A 23,129-nucleotide genomic window follows, 5' to 3' on the forward strand; every position below is an offset into this window, starting at 1 on the left:
TATATATATATATATATACACAATTATTATTTGTTCCCCTGCTGATTTTGTACATTTGCCCACTGACAAAGAAATTATCAGTCTACAATTTTAATGGTGGATTTATTTGAACAGTGAGAGACAGAATAACAACATAAAATCCAGAAAAACACATGTCAAAAATGTTATGAATGGATTTGCATTTTAGTGAGGAAAATAAGCATTTGACCCAATCTCAATCAGAAAGATTTGGGGCTCCCCGGTGTCTTTTATACAGGTAACGAGCTGAGATTAAGAGATTAAGATTGTAGGTCTACACAAGTCTGGAACGGGCTATAAAACCATTGCCAAGCAGCTTGGTGAGAAGGTGACAACAGTTGGTGTGATTATTCTCAAATGGAAGAAACACAAAAGAACTGCCAATCTCCCCTGGCCTGAGGCTCCGTGCTAGATCTCACCTCATAGTCATGAGAACAGTGAGGAATCAGCCCAGAACTACTCGGGAGGATCTTGTTCAATGATCTCAAGGCAGCTGGGACCATAGTCACCAAGAAAACAATTGGCGACCCAATTGGTCCCACTGCTCAAGAAAGCACATATACTACATCCCAATCTGAAGTTTGCCAACGAATATCTGAGTGATTAAGAGGACAACTGGGTGAAAGTGTTGTGGTCAGATGAGACCAAAATGGAGCATCATCTCAACTCGCTGTGTTTGGAGGAGGAGGAATGCAGCTTATGACCCCAAGAAAACCATCCCCACTATCAAACATGGAGGTGGAAACATTATGCTTTGGGGGTGTTTTTCTGCTAAGGGGACAGGACAACTCCATCCTCATCCCTTCATCCCTCCTGAGATGTGTGCAAAGCTGGTGGCCAACTACAAGAAACGTCTGACCTCTGTGATTGCCAAAGAGGGTTTTTCCACCAAGTACTAAGTCATGTTTTGCAGAGGGGTCAAATGCATATTTCCCTCATTAAAATGCGAATCAATTTATGCAAATCAACCTTTTTGACGTGCGTTTTTCTGGATTTTTTTGTTGTTATTCTGTTGTTAGTCAGTTGTTAGTTGTTGTTAGTCTCTCACTGTTCAAATAAATTCACAATTAAAATTGTAGACTGATAATTTCTTTTTCAGTGGGCAAATGTACAAAATCAGAAGAGGATCAAATACTATATATATAAATATATCTAACAATGTGTGATACAGTCGTCATTCACCTCCTTATTATGCAAGATGTGGTGTAAGGATAGACCTGATCTAAGGCTACTCTACTGTACATTTTAGTTTAAATAATCCCTAAAAAGGGTATTAGTATTAGTAAATTTTAAGATATTAGTATGGAAAAACCCTTTCATACTAAGAATTATAGAAGAAGATTGAAACCATCCATGAACTCATTGTTCATTAAATGTAAAGCTGGGGCCAGCAGATGGTTAGCTTAGCTTAGCATAAAGCCTGCAGCAGCTAGCTCGGCTGTGTCAAAACGTGACAAAATCCCTTTTATCATCTAATATCTCTTTTTTTAATCCAAACAAAAACCAAGGTGTTTTGGTGTCTTTTGCTAAGCTGAGCTAACATAACCACCTCCTGGCTGTGCCCTTTCATTTCACAATCGATCATTTATTTCTTGGGAAGAGAGTGAAGAAATGTATTTTACAAAATACTAATACAATTTTTAATTATATGTGACTTGGTTTTTCTAGCAACTTGGAGGAAGGGTGATGGACTTTACAGCTTTTTCAAAGCATGATTGCTTTGATATTTTTCATTTCCATCAATCTTTCTAATCCTTTCTAAAGCACTAGCAGTGATTGAAAGTCTCGAAGGTCAAACTCTTTCGATTTTTATGAAAAATGAAAAATTCCTGGAAAAAATAAACTGTAGAGATAGCATCCTGACATTACCTTTTTTTCTCACTTAAATGCACATTGATATGGAATCTGTAATCACTTTGCACAGCACATCAGCGGGTCCATTTGAAAATACCAAAATATTTTGATTAGAAGAAGAAGAATGTCTTTATTTATCCAACAAGGGGAAATTCACAATTTAAAAACCTTGATATAACATTAGGAATAAATAAGAAAGTTGGACCTTAAGTTAATCACAAACATCTCAACTGAAATAAATGTACTCTGCCAACAAGCTACAGTACCCAGACCATGCTTACCCTGATGCAGACGAACAATTACTGCTGCTTCTGTAAGAAGATCATTAAGTGAACTTTTATTTTGAAATCCTTTTAAGTGAGTATTTTGTGACACTTATGAAACAGCCCTTATTGTGTCTGAAAAATGGTAAAAAAGGTAATCATTTGCGTGCGTACTAGATTGCACCTCTTCAAAGATACTGCACAAACCGAACAGGGAGGCCATCAAGGGGTGAAAGAAAATAAGCAACCTTTAAGTTTGAATCACACAACGTACATAGTAATACTTAGAGACAACCTCTGGTCAGAAATAAAGAAACATCTATTCTTCACAGATGCTGTGCCTGTGTGGGGCTAATGATGGGTAAAATGCAGAGCGGAGAAGGCCGGGCAAAGCTGTCCTTTGATGAATCGATGATCATATTCAGAAACACTCCCTTGCTCTACAAACTGCTGTGGCATAAAGAAATCCTGTTTAGATATGGCTGACTAAAAAGGCCTGCTCGCCGTTGATGTGTGAATCCCAAAAGCAAAAGCTTTCTGTCATTCCTGCCTGGCCAGCCTGGGATCATGGAAGGTGGCACCTTAACTTCAATCGAGCATTGCTATGATGTAGTTGATACATCTCACTTAAACATTGATTGATTCCACTTGATATCTCTAAAGCCATGGTAATTAATTAAATTAAATTAAATGTATTTTTAAAGCAACATATCATTCAAAGGCAGTTGATTAAAAAAAAACAGCAAAGAATGTGCAAATAAACAGATGGACATCCATGGATATACACATACAAATACATAGTCTGCAACATTTACACACACAGTACAAACAGGGGGGATGCATGGGATTTCCTCCTTTCTGCTCTATATATCTCTGCTGAATTATTTTGTATCCCCAGTGGGGACAAAATGTATTCCTAGTTAAATAAAGGTTAAATTAAAAAAAATAAAACAACAACCAGATGACGGCCTTTTCAGGGGCCATGGTAGTGTAATTTTGCAGAGACAAAGTGGGTGTCCTGCGTGGGAGACGGCAGTTAAGTTCAGGCCCCGAGAGACTCGCAAATTTTAGAAAAAAGATTGTGGTTTGGATTCAAACATTCCCGTGGAAGGAACACGCGTTTCCTGGGTGAACGTTTTTTCGGTTTTGCCGGGGAGTGAACACCATTCCCCGGTTTGAAAGCGCTGTGTTTCATGTTGATACCATGTTATTATTATTACTATTTGATTTTTCATATTTCATGCCTGGTTGACATTATTATTACATTACATTATCAAAAAACACCCCCCTCTGTTTTTTTTCACAAATTGCACCCTGCAAACAAGAATACACACCAAATGGACTTCATCTAAGAAAATGTTTGCGTTGAAAGGAAGATTGGTTTTAAAAAAACAGTGTTGGAGCTGGTCTGAGATCAGGATGCAAACTGGTCCATGCTTTGAGTCCATTAATACTGAATGCTATCTCATTGAACTTTAAAATGCTCTGTGAACATGGAGGAGATTTCCACTTTGTGGCCCAAGAGATCTACTGGGCTCATAAACCAACAGAAAGTGTAATATGTTGGCAGGCAAGCAAGTGCTTTTTTAAATCAAAATTTAGATTTTAAATTAAATTAAAATTAGGATTTGAATTATGAAAACAACAGGTAACCATAGAAGGTTTTAGAGTACAGTAGTTATATGGTCCGATCTTTTTGTTCTATTTGGAGTTTGTGTGGCTGAGTTCTGGATACATTGTAATCTGCGGAGTGTTTTGTTTGAAAGACCTAGAACATTAATAACAAATTGGTTTCTAAGTCAGTTTGAAAACCAAGCCTCTGGTACTGACAGCTGGGAAAAAGGCAACCATGGTGATGCAGCTAAAGTGATCGTTCCATTCAAGATAACTCTTAAGTATTTGATCTGGTCACATGTTTGTAATCTCCAGGGACTCACAGACCAGCTGCCTGTGGCTTTAGCACCCACAACCAAAATCTCAGTTTTCTCCCTGTTCAGCTGAAGGAATGTTGCTGTCATCCAGACGTGGATTCCTTCCAAGCAGCTGACCAGGAAGTTTATGGAAGCGGAAGCCATCAGTGGATAGTGAGATGAGACCGGCACACAGTGGTGGTGGTATGTCATTAGTAAATAAACTGTTCTGAATAATTCAATATAGGGTCTATATATCTATAGGTCCTCTAATGCAATACATACTACTTTAAAAAATAGTAGGTAGTGCTACTTCTTCTTCTTCTTCTTCTTCTTCTTCTTCTTCTTCTTCTTATTATTATTATTATTATTATTATTATTATATTGGGTCATAGTATTGATGTTATGTGTAATTCCTTACCAAAACCACAAAACATTGTAAATTATAAACTTGTACTAAAATTTTGTATGTAGTAGTGTTCAAGCTTGTGTGAATTAATTACATCATTAGTTACATTCAACACAATATGCGCATTTAGGACCTGGTCTGGTCTTCAGCTTCACTCGCTCAATCTTGGGGCTGACTTGGATTTGATTTCAGATTATGGCGGGATGTTGTAGCAATGGAATGGTGGGATTATTTTGCTGAAAGGTTATGATCGTTTTGTAAATACCTCTTTTTAAACAGTAGACCTATGTACCAGTGGCCTACAAATTTCAATATAGTGCACCCAAGAAACTGTGCCGCTTTATCATTTGCCCAGAGATCCTAACCATCCCGCCTATCTGGAAAAATATTTCCTGGCCCCAGGTCTGTCATTTTGTGGTTATTTGGATTAAACATAACTTAATTTAGGAAACTGCACATGTGAGAATAATAATAATTAAAAAAAGAACACCAGGCCCAAGAAAAAGGCAAGAGTTTAAGATTTTCTAATAATGCTGACCTGCATTTGTTGATATTGTACTGTAAGGTGCAAAAGTGCAATTAATTAATGAATTGCACATTACGTTAATTAAAGTAACCAAAAAACGACTGAACTTAATTGGGCCTTGGAAGACCCTTGGGGATTTGGATCTGGAAGAAAGTGGTTGGTGTGTCTAGTTAAGCAGACGCAGGCAAACAGCCCACTGGAATAAACATTTTTATTAAGTTATAGTTTTAGAAAAAAAAAACAACACAAATTCACAAACAGTGGTTAACATGCACAAGTTTAGTATACAAGACGAAACAGTTACTTTTCAATATGAAAATGCCACTCTACATGTCAGTATCTCACAGAGATCATTGATTAATACATCAGTATTAAGGTCGGAGAACACACTATATAAAAGCAGTGAGGTTGTCTTGGATGGCCATGTTTAAAAAATGTATGCAAGCTATTTACATGCGATACACACTCCTTCAATCAACAACAACCACAGAAACCAATCTAACCAAACAGACCTGGTGGATACAAATAGATATGTTGTGGTTCTGTGATCAATACAATTCAACACTTCCAGCGGATGGCTCTGATCATTTCCTTTAGATTGTACTTTGTAGTATTTATTAAAGCACAAGGCCAGCAACAATAGTGTTGTTTTCTTAAGTGAGCATGAGCAGATGTAAGGAACATTAGGCTGAGTTACCACTATGTAAAAATGAAGAAAACTGAGAAACTGCCACACTTTGAAAAACTGTAAATTAATAATCTATAAGTCTGCCATCTTGTGGTAGCGTTACCTTATTTGGATATGAACAGAACTATTACAACCACTTGGATCAAGTATTTGCACACACAAGCTGCTTTGAGGCCCTCTCACACCAGAAAGTGCAGCAATATTCCTCTGCATGTGTCTGGGAAACGGACATTGCAGGAGGATTGGGGACAAACTGTGGTGGATATTTGCAGGGCTAGTTTGTGAACTACACTTACTGTCGAGCCAACAGCTAAATGCGCTAGACAGCCGGGAACATGTGAGTGCTAGTCAGTGTTTTTGTTCTTTATCATTTGAAAACAAAGCTCTCCAAGCTAGCTAGCTTGCTCACTTTTAGTTAGAAAGACAAATAGCTTGGTAAATATTAGGCCATTAACTTTACAGAGTTTATTCCATAGACATATTTGTACTACCAAAACCTTTGTCATAACTTGTCATAAACGTTGCTTCTTTTGTGAACACAGAAAATAAGCTATGTTAGGTTCCTCCATTTTGGATTATTCGGTTTGTAAAGACGCTTTGCTAATGGTTAATGGCACAAGAAAGTCCACCTAAAGTATACATTTATACAGATTTACTTTTCTTCACAAATGCATCTTCTGATTGCAGAAATTCAATTGAAATGAACTGATTTTGCTATGAAATTTAACTGTTTTAAATGCTGGTGTGACTAGGCGTTTATGCTGCTGGAAAGAAAGATACAGTAGTACTTTGACTAAAAATAATAAACCAGCCAATCAATTTCAGGTCACTGCTTCAATTCAAAATCACAATCTACCACTACACTACAAAATACTTGTAAAAGCTGTGAACAGTTGAGCAAATACAGTGAAATTTCAAGACAAAGCAAACCGAAACACAACAGAAAACAATAATGCCTATGAAGTGTTCTGATAAAGTCAGACATCAATGACTGTATCACAACAGAACGAGTGCAATAAGAACACGGCCATCAGTCAATCAAGCAGCTGAATTGTGACAGCTGTAATAATGGGGCAGCAAAATCAATATCGCATTGACTGGTCTGCAGCAGCCTATTCAAATAGGACAGAGCTTTATGACACCATTCAAGGAGCAGATAGGACAGCCTGATTATGTCGGCCGTTTGGACTTTTTATGAGGCCTCTGGGGTCTGCACACCTGTTCAGACGCCTAAGTGAGGACATCCAGTCACCTTGCATCAATTCCTTGTGCTTTCATTCGACTTTGGGGAAGATAGGGGGAAGAGAGTGCAAAATACAGACAACGACAACCTCTGAGCTAATGACCATACACAGCCCCGATGTTCGACAAAGGCACAGTAATGTGTAGCAGTTCAGTTCACTGTATCCTTCCACATCCACACGACCATTGTCAGGACCCCAGTAATCACACCTCGGCTCCTTCTTGGGTGGCTTTTGACAGACTCATCCACATGATAAAAGGGCTTGAAAAGTAGCTCCCACAGCAGAGTAGCAATGTTCTTTTGTTACTGTTCAGTCCGGTAGGTGTCCGATAGACCGTAATGGGGTGGGGGTAAAATGACAGCCATGCCTTTCGCTCCATTTCCAGTCAGAGCACTTTCACCGCAGTATTGGCATCAATTACTCTGATACCTTAATAGCACATAAATTATGCGTCGGATGTAGTCATACATTTATTATACCAGAGTCCATAAATACTGGGACCAAAATTTCGGCAATATATCTCAATCCATTGCGGCTTCCTAAAGCTTCTAACGCTTTTTGTTTTAGTTAACCCTGGTGTACTTTTCTCAATGAAAATTTAATTAAGAGACCCATTCCAAAAATGGGCCCCCTTAACATTTTGAGTTTCCTCTCATCCTAACAATTTTTTCGGAAAGGAAAGCAAACAATGGCTCTTCTGCAACATGAATCTTTCCCCTAAGCTGTTTGAAAAGAAAGAAATTGGAGTGAGCTCTAGTGAAGGCACTGGTATACTGTAGTCCATTGTGCACTGGGCCAGTTGGTCATATGGAGAGTAGATGATACATGTTCCACGACATGATATACAAATCTTGATCACAGGTCGTCTAAATGTAGAGGAGGAACAGTGCACATGGGATCTGCTTGACATAGTGACACTACCCGTCTCTCTCTTCTGCAATCCCGGCTTTTTACCTAGACTGAGAATGCAGAATGTGATACGCATTTATTATTTAGAGGAGCAAGAGATGGCAAAATGCCAAGATCTCTTAGAGTATTGTAGAGAGGGCCTTAAGCTCAGGAGACTGGCTCTCGAACAGACCTAATATTATTTCAGTATGCAGAGATAAGTGGGTTTGAGGCACAGTTGATCAATTTGTTATGCATCTTTCATATATGTGACAAAGCCTGGTAAACTGTTAAGCCTGCAATAGATGTTTCTTTTGGCAAAGCAGCAAAGAAATTTGATGAGGATATTAGTTGATGTTAATGTCAATGGAACTGATTTAGATTAAGATTTATTTTTGAGACAGTAAAATATGGATGAATCCAATGACCATAGGTCAAACAAGTGTTGGGAAGTTGATCTTGAAAAAAATAATTCTTGTGAGTACTTGTTTTTGCAAAACAAGGGGGTTAAATATAGGGTTAAAGAAACCTGTAAGCAGTCTGTCTCCTACTTTGGTATGGACTGTATGAGTAAAATCGGTTTTAAGGCATTAGTATCTCCTGGGATACTAAGAAGATAAGTCATGTAGACATCACACCTTCTAAAATAAAACCTAGAGCACGGTGGCACTTATGACGCTGGAAGAAATTCTGAAAGATATCATGCACGCAAATCATCATGTCTCTATTTGATGGCCCTTAGAAAAAGTGCCGTGGTCCCTTTAAGAGTTCGGCGGAGTCCAGTACTTTCCAGTCATTCCCAGTCTTGCCACTGAAGCCGGGCCTTGTGCCAGTCCATTGGACGGGCTGAGTGAAGGGATAGAGGGGGAGGGAGGGCGCTTTGCAGGCTCCAATTAGACATCACCAAGCGGAGCAAAGCATGGCGTTGATGAGGACTGCGGAGAGGTACAATGGGCTGAGGCAGATTGCTCCTGAGCCCCGTGCTCCCATACCTGCAACCAAAACCAGCAGAGCAGCATGTGAAGAAGCAGAAAAAACCCTTGGATCACAAGAACAAAACCTGCACTCTGCTGTGCTATTTGCTAAATCCAAAGCCAACTGCGATTCCCCCCCCCCCATATCTACATTATTACTGGCTTTCAACAGGAGAGGCTATTTAAGTAGCCTGGGAAGATAAAGTTTGTATCACATCAAAGAAGAGAGCGGCAAACTGAGCCGTCTCACAATTTTGCACAGCAGCAGGATGGGAGCACAGAACTGCTTTATATGCTGCAGCGCTGTGCAGCCAGTCAACAAGGAATAATAACCCAATGGCAGAGATGGATGACTCTGTGCACGCATTTCTAAAAAGGTCGCTTTTCTCACACTCAAAATAAGTCTATTACACATGGTAAGAACGGGATGCAATGAAGTCAAATTAAATGTTCTCTCTGAATTATTGAATCCTCAGTTTTATCTGTGGTCAAAAAGGAAATAATGTGAAGAAGACAAGACAACAGTAAACTCACTTAATTTATGGATGTGGATGGGTTCACTGGCAACACCTTCGCCGCCTTCACTCATGGCCTTGATCTGAATGAGATAGTTGTCACTGGCGGAGAGGCTGAGCTCCACAGTGGTTTTGTTGGTCAAGATAGTGTTGATGTCATTGTAGCGATGTCTCCTCAGCAGCACCTGAGGCAAGAGAGGGTGACACAGAAAAATGAGCTGACGTTAAAAACGTCATCCCAGATTCTGAAGACAAATCAGAGTTTTGCAGTGAATTGGTACCTACCACATATCCAGTGACCTTTGACTCTGTATCCAAAGCTACTATTGGATCCCAGTGCATCGTGAGTGTGGAGCCAATCATGGTCCATTGTATGTTGAGTGGAGCCCGATCTGGAGCTAGCAAAAGAAACAGAGAAGAAGATATACTACAGAATATGCTGCATTACTTTTTTCCTGTGGTTCATGCATATACTATAAAACTATTTACAGATTCCTGCTTTATACATTAGAACCACAATTTTGCTTTTTAAACACACATTTAAGAAAACACTCAACTTATAGGTCTGAAAAATACTGTAAACTGAGGCGGCATAACAGCACCTTTACTAAGTAGGTGGACCACACTTTGGTTGTGTTGTTTTAAATTGATGTCTTCATTTGCTTGTGTTTTGTCTATATACTTGTGTTAACTTGTTGTTGCAGTACATTTAGCTTTCACCTAAGAATTTTGTGAATTATGGGTAAAATTCTAACTTTTTTCTATCCTATTTTCTTTACTAAACTGGTGTCATGAAACAAAAGCCTTTTAATGGTTACTTTTTCACGCATTTTGCAGAATGTCTAAATAGCTTAAATCCCCAAATTTCATTTTCATTCATTGTCACCGCAGCTATGTTCCACTCAACCAATTGATTGCATCTTTTTTCTTTTTTTTCCCCAAGGTAGATGGAAAGTTCCCTTGTCACATTGGATTTTATAAGCACAACCAACAAAGCTGAAGAAATGCTACGCCTGTCATGTTGAGGACAGTACAACGTCATCCGAGAGGGGCTGACATGGTTCATGAACGAAGACCATTTGTAAATAATTTCAATGCCTCTCTGGGACGGACTCACGTGGTTTCTTTGTGGTGGTGTTGATGGGCGCCGACTGTGGCCCGGGGCCAGCTGTATTGAATGCGGCCACACAGAGGTAGTACACTGTGTTCGCATCCAGCCCTGTGATGTTAACCAGCGTGTAGTTTCCAGATATGCGCACTTTGCCAACAGTGTCAGGCTTGGTGTCGTCTTCCCAGTACATGACCTGTTAGGGAAAAAATGAATAGTCACAATCATGGGCACAAATGGACAGATCTTTTGTGGTGCATTGCACTGTGTTATTGAAATTCATATGCCATCATGAAATCTGAAATGATGGGTGTATTATGGAGGGAGCAATGATAATACATTTTTCAGTAGTGGAGTCTCAATAACTGATGCACATACTCCCAACCACCCAGGCCATATAAACAGGGCATTACTGGGTCATATGATAACTTACACAGGACATTTTATGATTAGTGGCTGTTTTGTCCATAAAAACAGCCTCAGTTGTTTTATATTAGAAGTGAAAAGGTTATGGATACATCTGGATACATAGTTCAAAATGCTTTATATATAATCACCACTTTATACAGCAAAGCAGGATCCTGTGTTCTGTTGATTTTGATTTTCTTCAGGCTATTAGCCTCTAATTAAGTGCAGTTATTTGTGTGATATTTGATAAAGCAAACAGACTCATTTCCTTTAGGTCATCTGCAATATTAATGTTTCTGGTATTAAGTGACATAAGAGTTAAGTCAATAAATAATTAAATTGAAATGTCTGCCCACAGGAATACTGTTATTCCATTGCGTTATATCATTGCATTTTTATTTTATATCAATCAAAGTTTTGTATGATTAGCACCAGGTTTCAGTTTACAGTAAGTGCAGTAATCTTTGATGCAGTAATATCAATGATTAAATTAAACTGAAAATGGATTGGATTAGCAATTATAACAACGCCTTATTAAAGGCTGAGCCCCATATATGTGCACTCCGCAGCTCGGAAATCCATACTGATTGTGGCCTATTGAGATTCAGCATCTTAAATCCACTACAGGACCGCGTTTGGAGAATTGAGCTCTGTTCCAAAAGGACAATGTGGCCACCGCCATGGCAACTGAAGAGCTTTGTGCTGAAGGCCAGAGGTGACAGATACTGAAAGAGCATCGGGGGGGAGGAGAAGAAAACAGCAAAGCCCTCTTTGCATTCTTGAAAGGATGAGGGATTTTATTTTAATCTTGTTGGTTGACTGTTGGTGCATCAAAGTGTTGGAGGTCATTTCATGATATTATTACATATAAAACAAAATCCCTGCAGAAATGCATTTGAATATACAGTGGAATATTACAAGTAAAAAGAAAAGAAAAAAATATTTTTTTAAAGACCAGATGAACAAGCTCCAGGGAAAAGCTCAATTACCATGTTATTTAAAGGTGGAATTTGTGTTACCGACAACTAGTGTTTAAAATAGTTACTGCAGTACAAATTCAAAATACTGGAGAGAGTTGTCTCCTCCCCCCCCTCCTCCCCAGACACGAAGTTCACGGAGTTTGCCAGGCTGAGACAACAGCATTCACAACAATGTTGCTAGACGTTTGTCTCACATAGCTAGACATGGTTTTACAGCACAGCGGAGTAGCTAACGTTAGAAGCAGGCTATATTTACAGATACAAAAGCCCGTGCTCACACGGAGCTCTGTACCCAACTGACAGACACACGTTTTAGGCATAGAATTACAGTAGGAACCACTAAAAATTCCACAACCTCGCCGTCCTTTTCCACCCGACTGAAATACAGACTTTATTGGCTTAGAAATACGGCAACAATCGCTAACAAACTGTTAACTCACGGTCCTTTTGTCCAAATTTACAGCCCCCCTCTCTTGGCTTAAAATAACTCACTATTGTCAGCTACGGCCGCTGAGAAGGCTACACGTTGTAAACAGCTGTGGCCCGCTGGCCTGGTCCTCCGGTAATGTTAGCAGTTAGCAGGGTTAGCAGGGTTAGCAGGGTCAGCAAGGCGGCGTTAGCCAGGACCAGTTCACTTTACTGGCTGTGTCGCAATTGTTTCTGAGCGTAAGTAAATAACTCAGGTACTATAGCTTTATAATTCAATGTGAGTAAGCGAATGTTGAAATGACATAAAATGTCCGTCCCTAGTAGCTGTGATAAATTAACTCGAAGCTAATGCTTGTTCAGGCTGGAAATTAGCCAACTCAGCGTCCTATTGGGCTCTAAACTGTCTCAATCTCATACATCTCCAATATTTACCTAGGTTTGTTACATCTCAGGTCCCACAACTGTTAGAAACATGTCGTTTTTTTCTTAGGTTTTAGGTTGGGTATAATCTATCTCTGTTGATCCTGTTTGTTTTGTTTGCTGCTTTCATGGCTGTACTAACATTACAGCTGTAGCGAGCTGGGTTTACATTTTTACAGACCATATGGCAACCCGGCCTGGCTGTAAAACTGGACAGTTGATAACATCACACAAGCCAAAACAAAAACAGAAATTCCGTCACGGAACGGTAATTTCAAAAGAAGAAAATACTGGCATTAGCACTGTCGTCAAAAACGATAGTCTTTCAACTTAGCATGTTTCCTTAATATCTGATGATGCATTGGGGTAATTTTTAAATACTTTTAACAGTAAATATATTACATATTGGACCTTTAGGAAAAAAAGAAAGAAAAGCATGATTTTGCACTGATTCCTCACATACCTCATATCCAAGTACTCTTTCAGGGATGGCAGGGAGAGCTTCCCAGATCACTTCAATTTGCACTGCAGACACACTTCTAGTCCTAACCCTCTTTGGAGCCACACCAGGGACTGCAGAAAATAGAGCGCTGGTGAGAATCCCGGAGACTTATCCAACAACATCACACACACTAATGGCTATAAGAGTAAAGACACAGAATATATCTGTAGTTCCACTAAAAAGCTATTTCCCCACTCTCTTTTGATATGTGACTGACATAAGCGAAGACTATCTGCCCAGCAAATTCAATTAACAGAATACCTCCCTGACAGAGTGCTGTGGTGAGTGCCTGCTAGGATTTCCTGTAATCTACCAGCACGATAACTAATATCAAGTTGACATTCCTAGCATAAGAGGGGGGAGGGAAATAATAGGACTCATTTCATCATTGCTATTCAAGGTCACAGTCGTAAGAAGAGAGATTATAGCTTATTTAAGCATCACTCTTTGCTGCAGGCCTGTGAAATCTGAACGTACCTTCTTCTGCTGAATACACGGTGGCAATAGAGCTGAAGGGCCCCTCCCCTCGGTTGTTGTATGCCCCCACTTTTATGTCGAAAGGCGAGAAGGGTGGGATGGTGTCATTGCGGAAGACGTAACGTGCCACGCCCGGCGTGGAAATAACCGCTCGCGTCCACGTGACTGTGCCCACAGGCCTGAAGGCGATGATGTAGCCAAAGCCCTCTCCGTTCTGTAGTTCCTCGGGAACAGGCTGGGAGCAAAACACAAAACTATAGTGATATTAAAACGCATACAGACAAAGAAACAGACAGGCCCGTCTCACGCTGTACCTCGACAAGGACGCCTGTGATTAGACACAGACCCTTTCTTTGCCGTTACCACCCAGAACACGCCGCGATCACCTTTAGCTTTATCTTTTCCTCCTGCATGGCTATATAATTGTGGCTAAAGTGCAAAGCTCTTCAGAGGAAGAGCTCTCTGTCCCTGCATTTGGAGGGAGAAAATGGCACTGGGAGGCTGAGCCCGGAGGAGAGGTCTCTCGCTCTAATGTGGGCCATAAAATTGCTTCTTTCAATTCTGCACAATTAAGAAAAACCATTACTTGGCAATGGAGAGAACAGTAAAATGTGACAGATGACTTACCTCCCATGTTATCACTAATTCAGACTTTGTGCCGCCTCCACCTCCAACATCAGTGGGAGCTGTATCAGGAACTGAGAGGTAAAGCCCAGAGGGGAGCAATTAGAACGCAGTTTACAAAGCTCAACGACAAGCCTCAACTATACATGTAGCCTTATGACAAGGCTGCCTGCTCCAGATACTGTCTTCTATTTGACAGTCCAAAAATCCCTCACTCTGTGAAAACACAAATATTTCAGAGAGTTGTGAATTGCCCAAATGTCACCGTGCCTTAACACCAAAGCCAAGATCTGTAGTATTTTGTAAATGACACTCAGCTCAACCCACTTCATTCCTATTCCCACTCTGTCAGTGTGATGGCAAAACTGATAGTGTAGGTGGAGGAGCACTTGTGCACATCCTTATAGTATCCTATACTGAGTGGAGCATCCCATTTAATGTGTCATATCAGCAAATGGTTGATGCAGCAATTATATCTGATGCCCATGTATGGTTGTCTATTAGAGTTAAATGTTGCGAACGGAGATCCAGGTGTATACTTCTTCGCACTTATAGCCAAACTCTACTCCCGTTTCCTGGGAAAAACACCTGGATATTATTAAGTCCTTCCAGGGCTGAAAACACTCATGTTTTCTGTCTTATGCTCTCACGCTAAGGAGCGCTGTGGCTGTTGCTTAATTCGTCCACCAATAAAAGGGTTGATGGTTTAATTACCGGCTCCTCCTGTCCACATGTCAAAGTGCCCTTGGGCAAGACCACTAAACCCCAAATTTAGATTCCAAATTCATCTAGTAAAAGCATTTATTTGATTTCCAGAAGATGAGCGGACAATTCTGAAGTGTTTACTCCACCTTGAAGATAATATAAGGGAATTGTTTCTCTGTGTCCATGTAAATTTACAATAATAAATCATAAAACCTCAGATTATTAGATCTTTTTTATAAGTAATTTACCATTGTACTGGTAATTTAACTGTATTTATGGCAAGAAATCCCAGAAAAGGGGGGTTTTCATGTTAATTAATAATTTAAATTCCAACCACTGCAAAATCCTTCAACAATATTGTTGATGTGTATGTGTGTGAACAGTAAAGTGTTTAGTTTGACATACTGGCATCCTCTGTCCTGGTCTTGGCAGAGGCCGGACTGGGCTCTCCTAGGCCAACGGTATTGCGGGCCACCACCCTAAACTCATACTCCACCCATGCGTTCAGAGCAACGACTGTAGCTGTCAGCATGTTACCGTTGACAACCTCTGGCACTGCAAAGTGGAAATGAGTTCTTTTGAAAATCAGACTGTCACACAACTGGACTCAAATTGAATGATAAATAAATAAAAACCAACATTAGAACTCAGCTAGGTACTACAAGGGGATAGGAGGAGTGCTTCATGGTACCTGTGTCAACAGCTTGCCAGCCCACAGTAAAGGGCGTTCGGCCCTGGATGATGTAGCCGGTGATGGGGCTGCCATTGTCCCTTCCGGGAGTCCAGGAAAGCTGGGCCGTGCTGTCTGTGATTTCTTCCACTGCTACCTTATTCGGAGGACCTGGCGGACCTAAATCAAGTGTGATTTAGGGGGGTGAACCTCAAGTTATCACCCATTCCAAGAAGGCTCCCTCATCAATCTCATTACGACTTCAGCACTTAGTTATTTATCAAACCATCGCGCTTCCTCCAGTTAAGGGCAACATCCTTGGTGTGTGCATGCATGGACTTTTCATTCACTCTGGTTGTGATGTGCATGGCTACAAAGTGATTACTGAACATGGGATCACCAGCAGTGGAAAGAGACACTAGATGTGATCATTTATGAGAGAGGAAAGAGGGGCTAGATGGGAGCAGATATTAGAGAGAAGAATAAAAAAAAGTGTTAGTACACAGAGAGAAAGAGAGCAGCAAGCGTCTGTGACTGTTACACGCTCTGGCTTCACCATATAGCTGTTTGCTTGACTGCTCAATTATTTAAATGCTTTCCATGATATTTTGTCGATGTGTAAATGAGCCAATTATAATCATTTTCTGTGATAAACATTGCCTTCTCAAAGCACCTGGGACCGCTATTACAGTTTGTTAAGGGCCTGAATACCAATGTAAATCACCAGAGAGAAGCCCGCAAAGTGAGCCATATACACCAAAGCACATATAAACAAAGGTACTGACACATGTCATGCCATTTCTAAAACTTCAGCAACATACATACACACAAACACACACACATGTAAACAGAAGCTGGCATAACGCTGACTGAGGTATTCATCCATCTGCTGCACTGTATATTTACAGGAAGCCGAGGTTCTTTTGAACTACCAACACACTTCTTTCTCTTTGAATACTTTAATAATAATACATATGCTTTAATGCCACAATATTGTCCAGTAAATATACTAGACTATTCGTACACTAGCATCTGAAAACAAGCTCTTGAAGTCAATTGGTTCTCTTACCTTTGACAACCAAGATGGCAGAGGTGGATAGGCTCTCCACATCGGTGTCAATAACGCAGACATATTTCCCTCCATGGTTCAGCTGGATGTTACGAATCATCAGATCCCCTGATATACTCTAGAAGGGAATAGGATTGTTGCAAAAAACTACGTTAAGTAAGAGATGCAGTGTTATTTCATCACTCAGCTTATGGCTCTAGGATGTTTGAAACATTTATAATGCTTTGCACAATCACATCGTCTCCAGGCCACTTATTTTGTATCTTTTTAAACAACAGACATGGCAGATGTACTCCGCACAAATAATGTCTTCAGACGCTACCCTACCAACCAGCCCCCCAAGCCCCTACTAAACAGCTACCAGCTATACACAGGACACACAGAACAAACATAGTTTAGTTAATTGGAAAGACAATCCTAATTATTTTGTAATTACATAAGCTCAAGCAAGATATGAGTATAACTCCCAGTGTAAGAGCAAATGTTATTTTACATAAGCTGGATGCATCTGGGGGAGGGAACACAAAAAAACATGATGAACAAATATTGTTATCCTTCTCATCTGTATATGTAGCCTTTAACAGACGTAGGATCTGTGCCTCCATGAAGGGAATTGAAGGACTGGTGTTTTTCTTGTCTGCCCAGTGCGTCCCATACAGACGCTAAAGGGGGATTTTTGCGTCTGTGTTGTACAAGTTGGGAGTTAGAACGGGTTGATCTCATTCCAACTGAAGACAGAATTGTACATTTTTAAAAGCAAATAAAAACACTATAGCCTATATAGTTTAGTGTAACAACAAAAGGCTGAATAATCTCCTATAACAAGTTTAGCAAAGGTTACTCAGGAATAAATGGTTAATTTGTTATAGTTGTAAATTAGTTAGGGACTATTTCTACGGAGCCCTGGAAGAGACATGGAGGGGGAAACCCCCTACCCCGAAAAAAATAAAAATAAAAAATAACAAAAAAACATGTAATGGGGACAAACACTTTTGCGAGTTCTTGACTCCAGTTTTATTTGCGAGATCTCAAGCTTTTTTTGCGAGATCTTGCAAATCCAGCTAGCTAGTAGCATGACATGATTACATCTCCTACGTTAATTTTGATAAGCATTACTAATTAATACATGCCAAAGTGAAGTGTTATAATGGACATTGTTGTTGAATGTTGATGTATAGTGCATGCACTTGTAGCTGTTATGTATCTTTGTAAGTCATTGTAAGTCAAAACCGCATGACTGGATAAAGACACTGTGCCTGGGAAAGTCACCTCTTGAAGTGGTCTGTCACAAAGCATGTCAGCTTGTGAAAAGCAGTGTGTTGCTTTGGAAACGAGTCAGCTGGAGGCGCGCCAAGTAAGACTTGCTGCAGTCATAGCAGATTTTGTCACCCATAGCGGGTAGTGATCATGGTTCCCGTCTGCAGCAACGCCCGTGGATCTCCACCTCACTGAAGCACCTGACAGAGCACAGCTGAGCCGATTGGCACTGCTATGCAGCCACGGGCTAAAGAGCCTACCTACCTCTCCTGCTCTCTTTTGCTTTTACCCCTTCCTTTCATCTACTCCCCTTTCGCCTGACAGTTTTTACGTGCTGCTCTGCCATGTCTAATTCTCTTTCTAATGTCAGCCGCCACCTGGCCAACCTGGGAGCTTGTGCTCGCAAGCAAGGTGTCCTGCCTTGGCAGGAAGGAAGTGATGGGGCACATTTGCTTTAATTATGTTGATTAATTCATCAGAAGCTGTTGAACAGGGGGGCTGGTAATCTCTCTGGACAGGAAAAACAGATTCTGTGTAAACTATATCTCATTACCTTCCTATGCCCAGTTCAATGTCATTATTAATTGCCATTTGCATCATTTACATTCATAAAGATATGAATTTGGCATGTCTACAACACTGTGAGGGCATTCAGACATGAACCTTCAACACGTAAATGGCAGTGATCACACTGCTGACCTTGGATAGCAAATTGCACTATAAACACAAAAAGTGTGTAAAGTAATTTCATAATGACACACTCTTCATCAAAAGGTACTAATCCTCAACAAAGAGTTGTCGCTTATCATTATATCAGGGCATGAGGATTTCAAATAGACATTTACTGGTGCCATGCCTGCCCTTGGTGAATGCCAGCCAGCTCATTACTTAATTATTTCGGGGCTCACAATTCATAAATAGGTATGCAAATTAAATTATGGCACAGGGAGAAATAGGAAATTGTTCTCCCTTGAGGTAAGAGAACTAGAAGTTGAATGGATGAAAAGTATAAAGACTTTATTAATGAAGACCCTCTGTATGACTGAAATGGCATTTCACCAATATATCTTTAGAAGTATAACACATGGCAGCTCATACAGCCAATCCAAAAGGTAAGGATCCCAATTACTGACCTAACAGTGCCATTCATTGAGGCTTTAACAGCATATGGAAGACAGAATGTAACTGATTCTTAAAAGATGTCTTTTTTTAAATTCCATCCACCACTGAAACTTTTAAATGGACCGGAGTCTTGGCATGCATTTTTCTGCATGGGTATTATTGGTGAAGACTTCAACAGGGCAGTGGAGCATACCCTTGCACATCCCACAGTATGTCCCAATTAACCCAAAAATAGCCAGAATGTTGCTGAGTTTAATGCTTGTGATGACTCACCCCGCCCACTCTTTCAAAATGATCGCTGTCTCGCTGGAAGTCGATGAGCTGGCCGTTGAATGCCCACGAGAAAGAAACATCCAGAGCTGGATCGCAGGCAATCTGGCAGGGTAACACAATGCTCTCGCCAACAATAATCTCCATGTTAGTAGGCCTCATGGTGATCCTGGTGGGCTCTGGCCAGACAAAACCGTACGCATGTTAATATTGCTGCCATGGGAACCTTTAACACCATCCTGACACCTGCAACTGCCATCTCACTGCAATTCTTGGACAAATCAAGTCACCATATTTAAATTACCCATGGATGTGTGCTTCTCCCTGATATTAATAAGCACTTAAATTCCATTCGCAACATTTAATGATATCCCAGGTTTGCACTTTATGTTCTAGGATCAATTTGGAAGAAAATGTTTAAAGTAGGATTACAGAGATGGGAGCACATTCCTGCTGTTGGCTGTGGTGGATTGGAGGCCTCAAAGTATGTTGAGGAAAGGTCACAGTAATTAAATTCTATGACATTCAATGGTTTTGCTGTCAGTGTGTGAGAAGAATAGAAGCTAATGAGAAAAATAGGTCAGGTGGCTACACACACAACAGATTAAACTGGAGGACTACATGTACGTGTTATGTCACCGTATTCATAAATAAGGACATTTAACTAAATCAAGGATGATGTTTTGTTGCTTATTTTACAGCTGTTTTGCATTATGTATTCCAGCCATATTAATTTGATAATAAACTTGTTGGGATAATAAACGGTTGTTACTGTTATACAAGCAATTTAACTTTAATTAATGAATGAATATCATTGAGGGTATTCTCTCTAAGTCATATATTGACGAGACATGGCTGACCTTTATTTTGGAAGAACTGAAAGGAAGATGACCATTTGCTGATTCAATGTTAGTTATCGGGCTAGCTGAAGCAAACCAACTCTGCTAACAAGAGCTCTCATTTCAGCGTGCAAAATCAATGGTTGCCAGTTAGAAATTATTACTTGCTTTTTGTTTTATTCTGTTTGAAATCAAGAACTATTTGTTTCAAAAGTTCAAACCAATCTTGAGAGGAAACTCTTTGGCTGTTATAAGTGTAAACGTACTTGAATGGAAAGAATAACATCAGCATAGTATAACCCCATTAACCAAGGAAGGCAGGGTGTAGCAAGGACTTCATTGAGTTGCGGATGGAGAAGAGGAGGACTCACCAGTGACGAGCAGCCTCCCAGTTGTGCTTGCTGTCCCAAACTGATTCTTAGCAACGCACGTGTAGCTGGCTGCATCCCGCCTGGTTACATTGGCGATCTTTAAAGTCCCATTTGGAAGCAAATTAATCCTGAGGGGGGAGCATAATTGAATCCATCTTCATTACTTTGCGCTTATATTCAACATCTTTCCACATGACAGTTCTTTCATTTTAGTGTAGTAAGTCTACTGTAGTTTCTGTTTCTACCAAACTGCATTCTTGTCAAACTGCTTCAGAAGCACTTCAACCTTAATGACTTCACTGCTCAGTACTAAAGCCCAGAAAAATGAAATTCTTTACTTAAGTCGGGTTAGCAGCCGGCAGGATGACCCACCACCCTGACTAAACTCTGGGACACGTAGCTAAATAAAGAACATATTTTACAAACAGCAACACTGAATAAATCAATGAATAAATAAAACATGCTTCACAGGCTGTATGTTGCTAAGGTCAGTGAGAAAACGCTGGGAACCCAATATATATCTCTGTGTGATATGATAAAATACAATACAGGGTTATACACACACACACACACACACAAGTATTGTCCCACAAAATAGTGATCTGCAATGTTTATATTCACCAGCAAAAAGAGCTCAGGACAATTCAATAAAATGTTAAAAGAAAAAAGCAATTGAATTAAGTTGAATTGAATTATAACAAATACTACTCATTGTATTGCCACCATAATGATATATTATATCAATAAATAGTATAGCAATGTAATGTTTTGCCTGGAATTGGCCACCTTCGAAAAACAGCATCACACTGCTGTACATTGAAGGGTTGTTTCACCTGAAGCGAGACTATGTAACTTTTGCTAGTAGAGGCTACTTCGGCCGTGTGTGTGAATGATGTGATAAGCAGTTTTCAGATTACAGTATGTGCTTACATAATTGCAAAAGGGTTCTCCAATTTTCTCAGTTAGTTTTTTTTAAAAATGATATCAGATTAGTAAACAGAATGTGCCTTTGGAACATTGGATGAATGGTTGCTGATAATGGACAATGTAGATATTGCATTAAAGTTCAGCCAACACTCAGATCAGCTGGTATTCTGTCTTTAATGGAATGTCTATAGATATCTTCTTCTGAGAGTTCTGCCTACCACTGCAATGAAGGTGAATATAATTGTGTATGGGGTGTTTACAGAATTTAAAAAGTGTAGTGAAAAAAAATCAACATCTATGTGTCTTTCCAGAAACAATGTCTAGATAAATCACAGACCTGACTGTAAACAGTTGTTGTTTGAGCTACCATCAACCATAAGAAGTATTCCCTATGAAAACTGTGGACAGTATGTTCAGTAGATTGTTCAGAGAAAAAGAGACAGATATTTCAGAGATGGATAAAAACTGTTAAATTAAGCAAAAACTAAAGATGTTTTGTGAAATATTTCTTTACAATGCGGGTGAATTCAACTTTACTCTAACTGGTATTTAATGAGAATATGTGAACACGGTTTCCTAAACAATGCTCCAATTTACAGCCTGACATCATATATGAGAAAACACTTCCCATCCATTTACTGCAAATACCCAGCGTTGTGCACCTTAAAAGACTGTGTAGGCTTCACATACAGTATGCTACATGTCAGTCAGCGTGGGAGTTTTACACATTTTCTTTTTCTTGCAGTTACTGTATAGCTGCGGCTCCCCAACCGGAGCCAACTAAGGAGCATCAGTGCTGTTTTGACAAGTATTTTTTTCTTTCTTTCAGACCTCTTTTGAATAAAAAGCATGGGAGTGATTCAAACAGCATAAAGCATTTAACATTTTGTGTTTGTTTGTTTGTGTGTGTGTGTGTGTGTGTGTGTGTGTGTGTGTGTGTGTGTGTGTGTGTGTGTGTGTGTGTGTGTGTGTGTGTGCGTGTGTGTGCTTGCCCGCTACAAATTCTTTATGTGTATGCGCTGGCTTACAGGGGGGGTTTAGTCACTGCTTTTCTTCTATCTCTGATGATGAAAAGTCTGCAGATGGATTGCTGTGTCATTTCTTGAATCTAAAATGCTTTAAAAAATGTTTTTTTTTATAAATTGTTCTTTTTTTGGTCTTGCGTGAAATCTTTTCAGTAGCTCAGATACAGCTTTTGGTGTATTCAATAATAAATCAGACAGATGAGTACAACAAACTAAATTAAGTAGCACTTTATACTGCTTAAAGTAATGCTTAAGGTTTCCTCATTGTCTGCACCGTGTCTGTGTGTTTCTAGTCTAGGGAGATGTCTCTATTGCAGCCTTTGGTGATTGCATGAATCAAAATCTATTTGGATGTCATGATTTAGTGGAGCACGTTTACCTCAAATAATTACAGGTGCAACCGTTTCCCTTTTACTTTCTCTATCGAGAAGTAGACATACTTTATCTTCATTTGCTGAACTTTTATCGTCTTAAACATATCTTACATGCAGTATTGATATGACCAGCTGGAATATGTATCCCTCACACCAAGCTATTTGCAGATGAGGGTGCACGCAGTATATTTGCCATGTGCAATTTTCCTGGTGGGTGCCCTGCTCTTATTCTCCTCATTATCCTTTCTTTCTATGCATCTGCA

At 39.9% G+C, this 23,129-nt stretch overlaps 1 protein-coding gene across 1 annotated transcript in view; it reads right to left on the reverse strand.

Moving 5' to 3' along the window:
- Nucleotides 1-5,244: 5,244 nt before the first annotated feature.
- cntn3b (contactin 3b) overlaps nucleotides 5,245-23,129 on the reverse strand; it is a 49,405-nt gene continuing 31,520 nt past the window's right edge. The window contains exons 12-23 of the mRNA XM_032513628.1: nucleotides 20,541-20,668; nucleotides 19,334-19,509; nucleotides 16,682-16,799; nucleotides 15,634-15,792; nucleotides 15,348-15,497; nucleotides 14,241-14,311; nucleotides 13,614-13,848; nucleotides 13,098-13,207; nucleotides 10,407-10,593; nucleotides 9,575-9,687; nucleotides 9,309-9,474; nucleotides 5,245-8,792 (exon numbers count right to left, since the gene is read on the reverse strand). Coding sequence (XP_032369519.1) covers nucleotides 8,701-8,792; nucleotides 9,309-9,474; nucleotides 9,575-9,687; nucleotides 10,407-10,593; nucleotides 13,098-13,207; nucleotides 13,614-13,848; nucleotides 14,241-14,311; nucleotides 15,348-15,497; nucleotides 15,634-15,792; nucleotides 16,682-16,799; nucleotides 19,334-19,509; nucleotides 20,541-20,668 — 1,705 coding nt within the window. The 3' untranslated portion in view covers nucleotides 5,245-8,700. The remainder of the gene's footprint in view (nucleotides 8,793-9,308; nucleotides 9,475-9,574; nucleotides 9,688-10,406; nucleotides 10,594-13,097; nucleotides 13,208-13,613; nucleotides 13,849-14,240; nucleotides 14,312-15,347; nucleotides 15,498-15,633; nucleotides 15,793-16,681; nucleotides 16,800-19,333; nucleotides 19,510-20,540; nucleotides 20,669-23,129) is intronic.

Source organism: Etheostoma spectabile, chromosome 4, assembly GCF_008692095.1.
Source record: "Etheostoma spectabile isolate EspeVRDwgs_2016 chromosome 4, UIUC_Espe_1.0, whole genome shotgun sequence".
In the NCBI taxonomy this organism is placed as follows: Eukaryota; Metazoa; Chordata; class Actinopteri; order Perciformes; family Percidae; genus Etheostoma; species Etheostoma spectabile.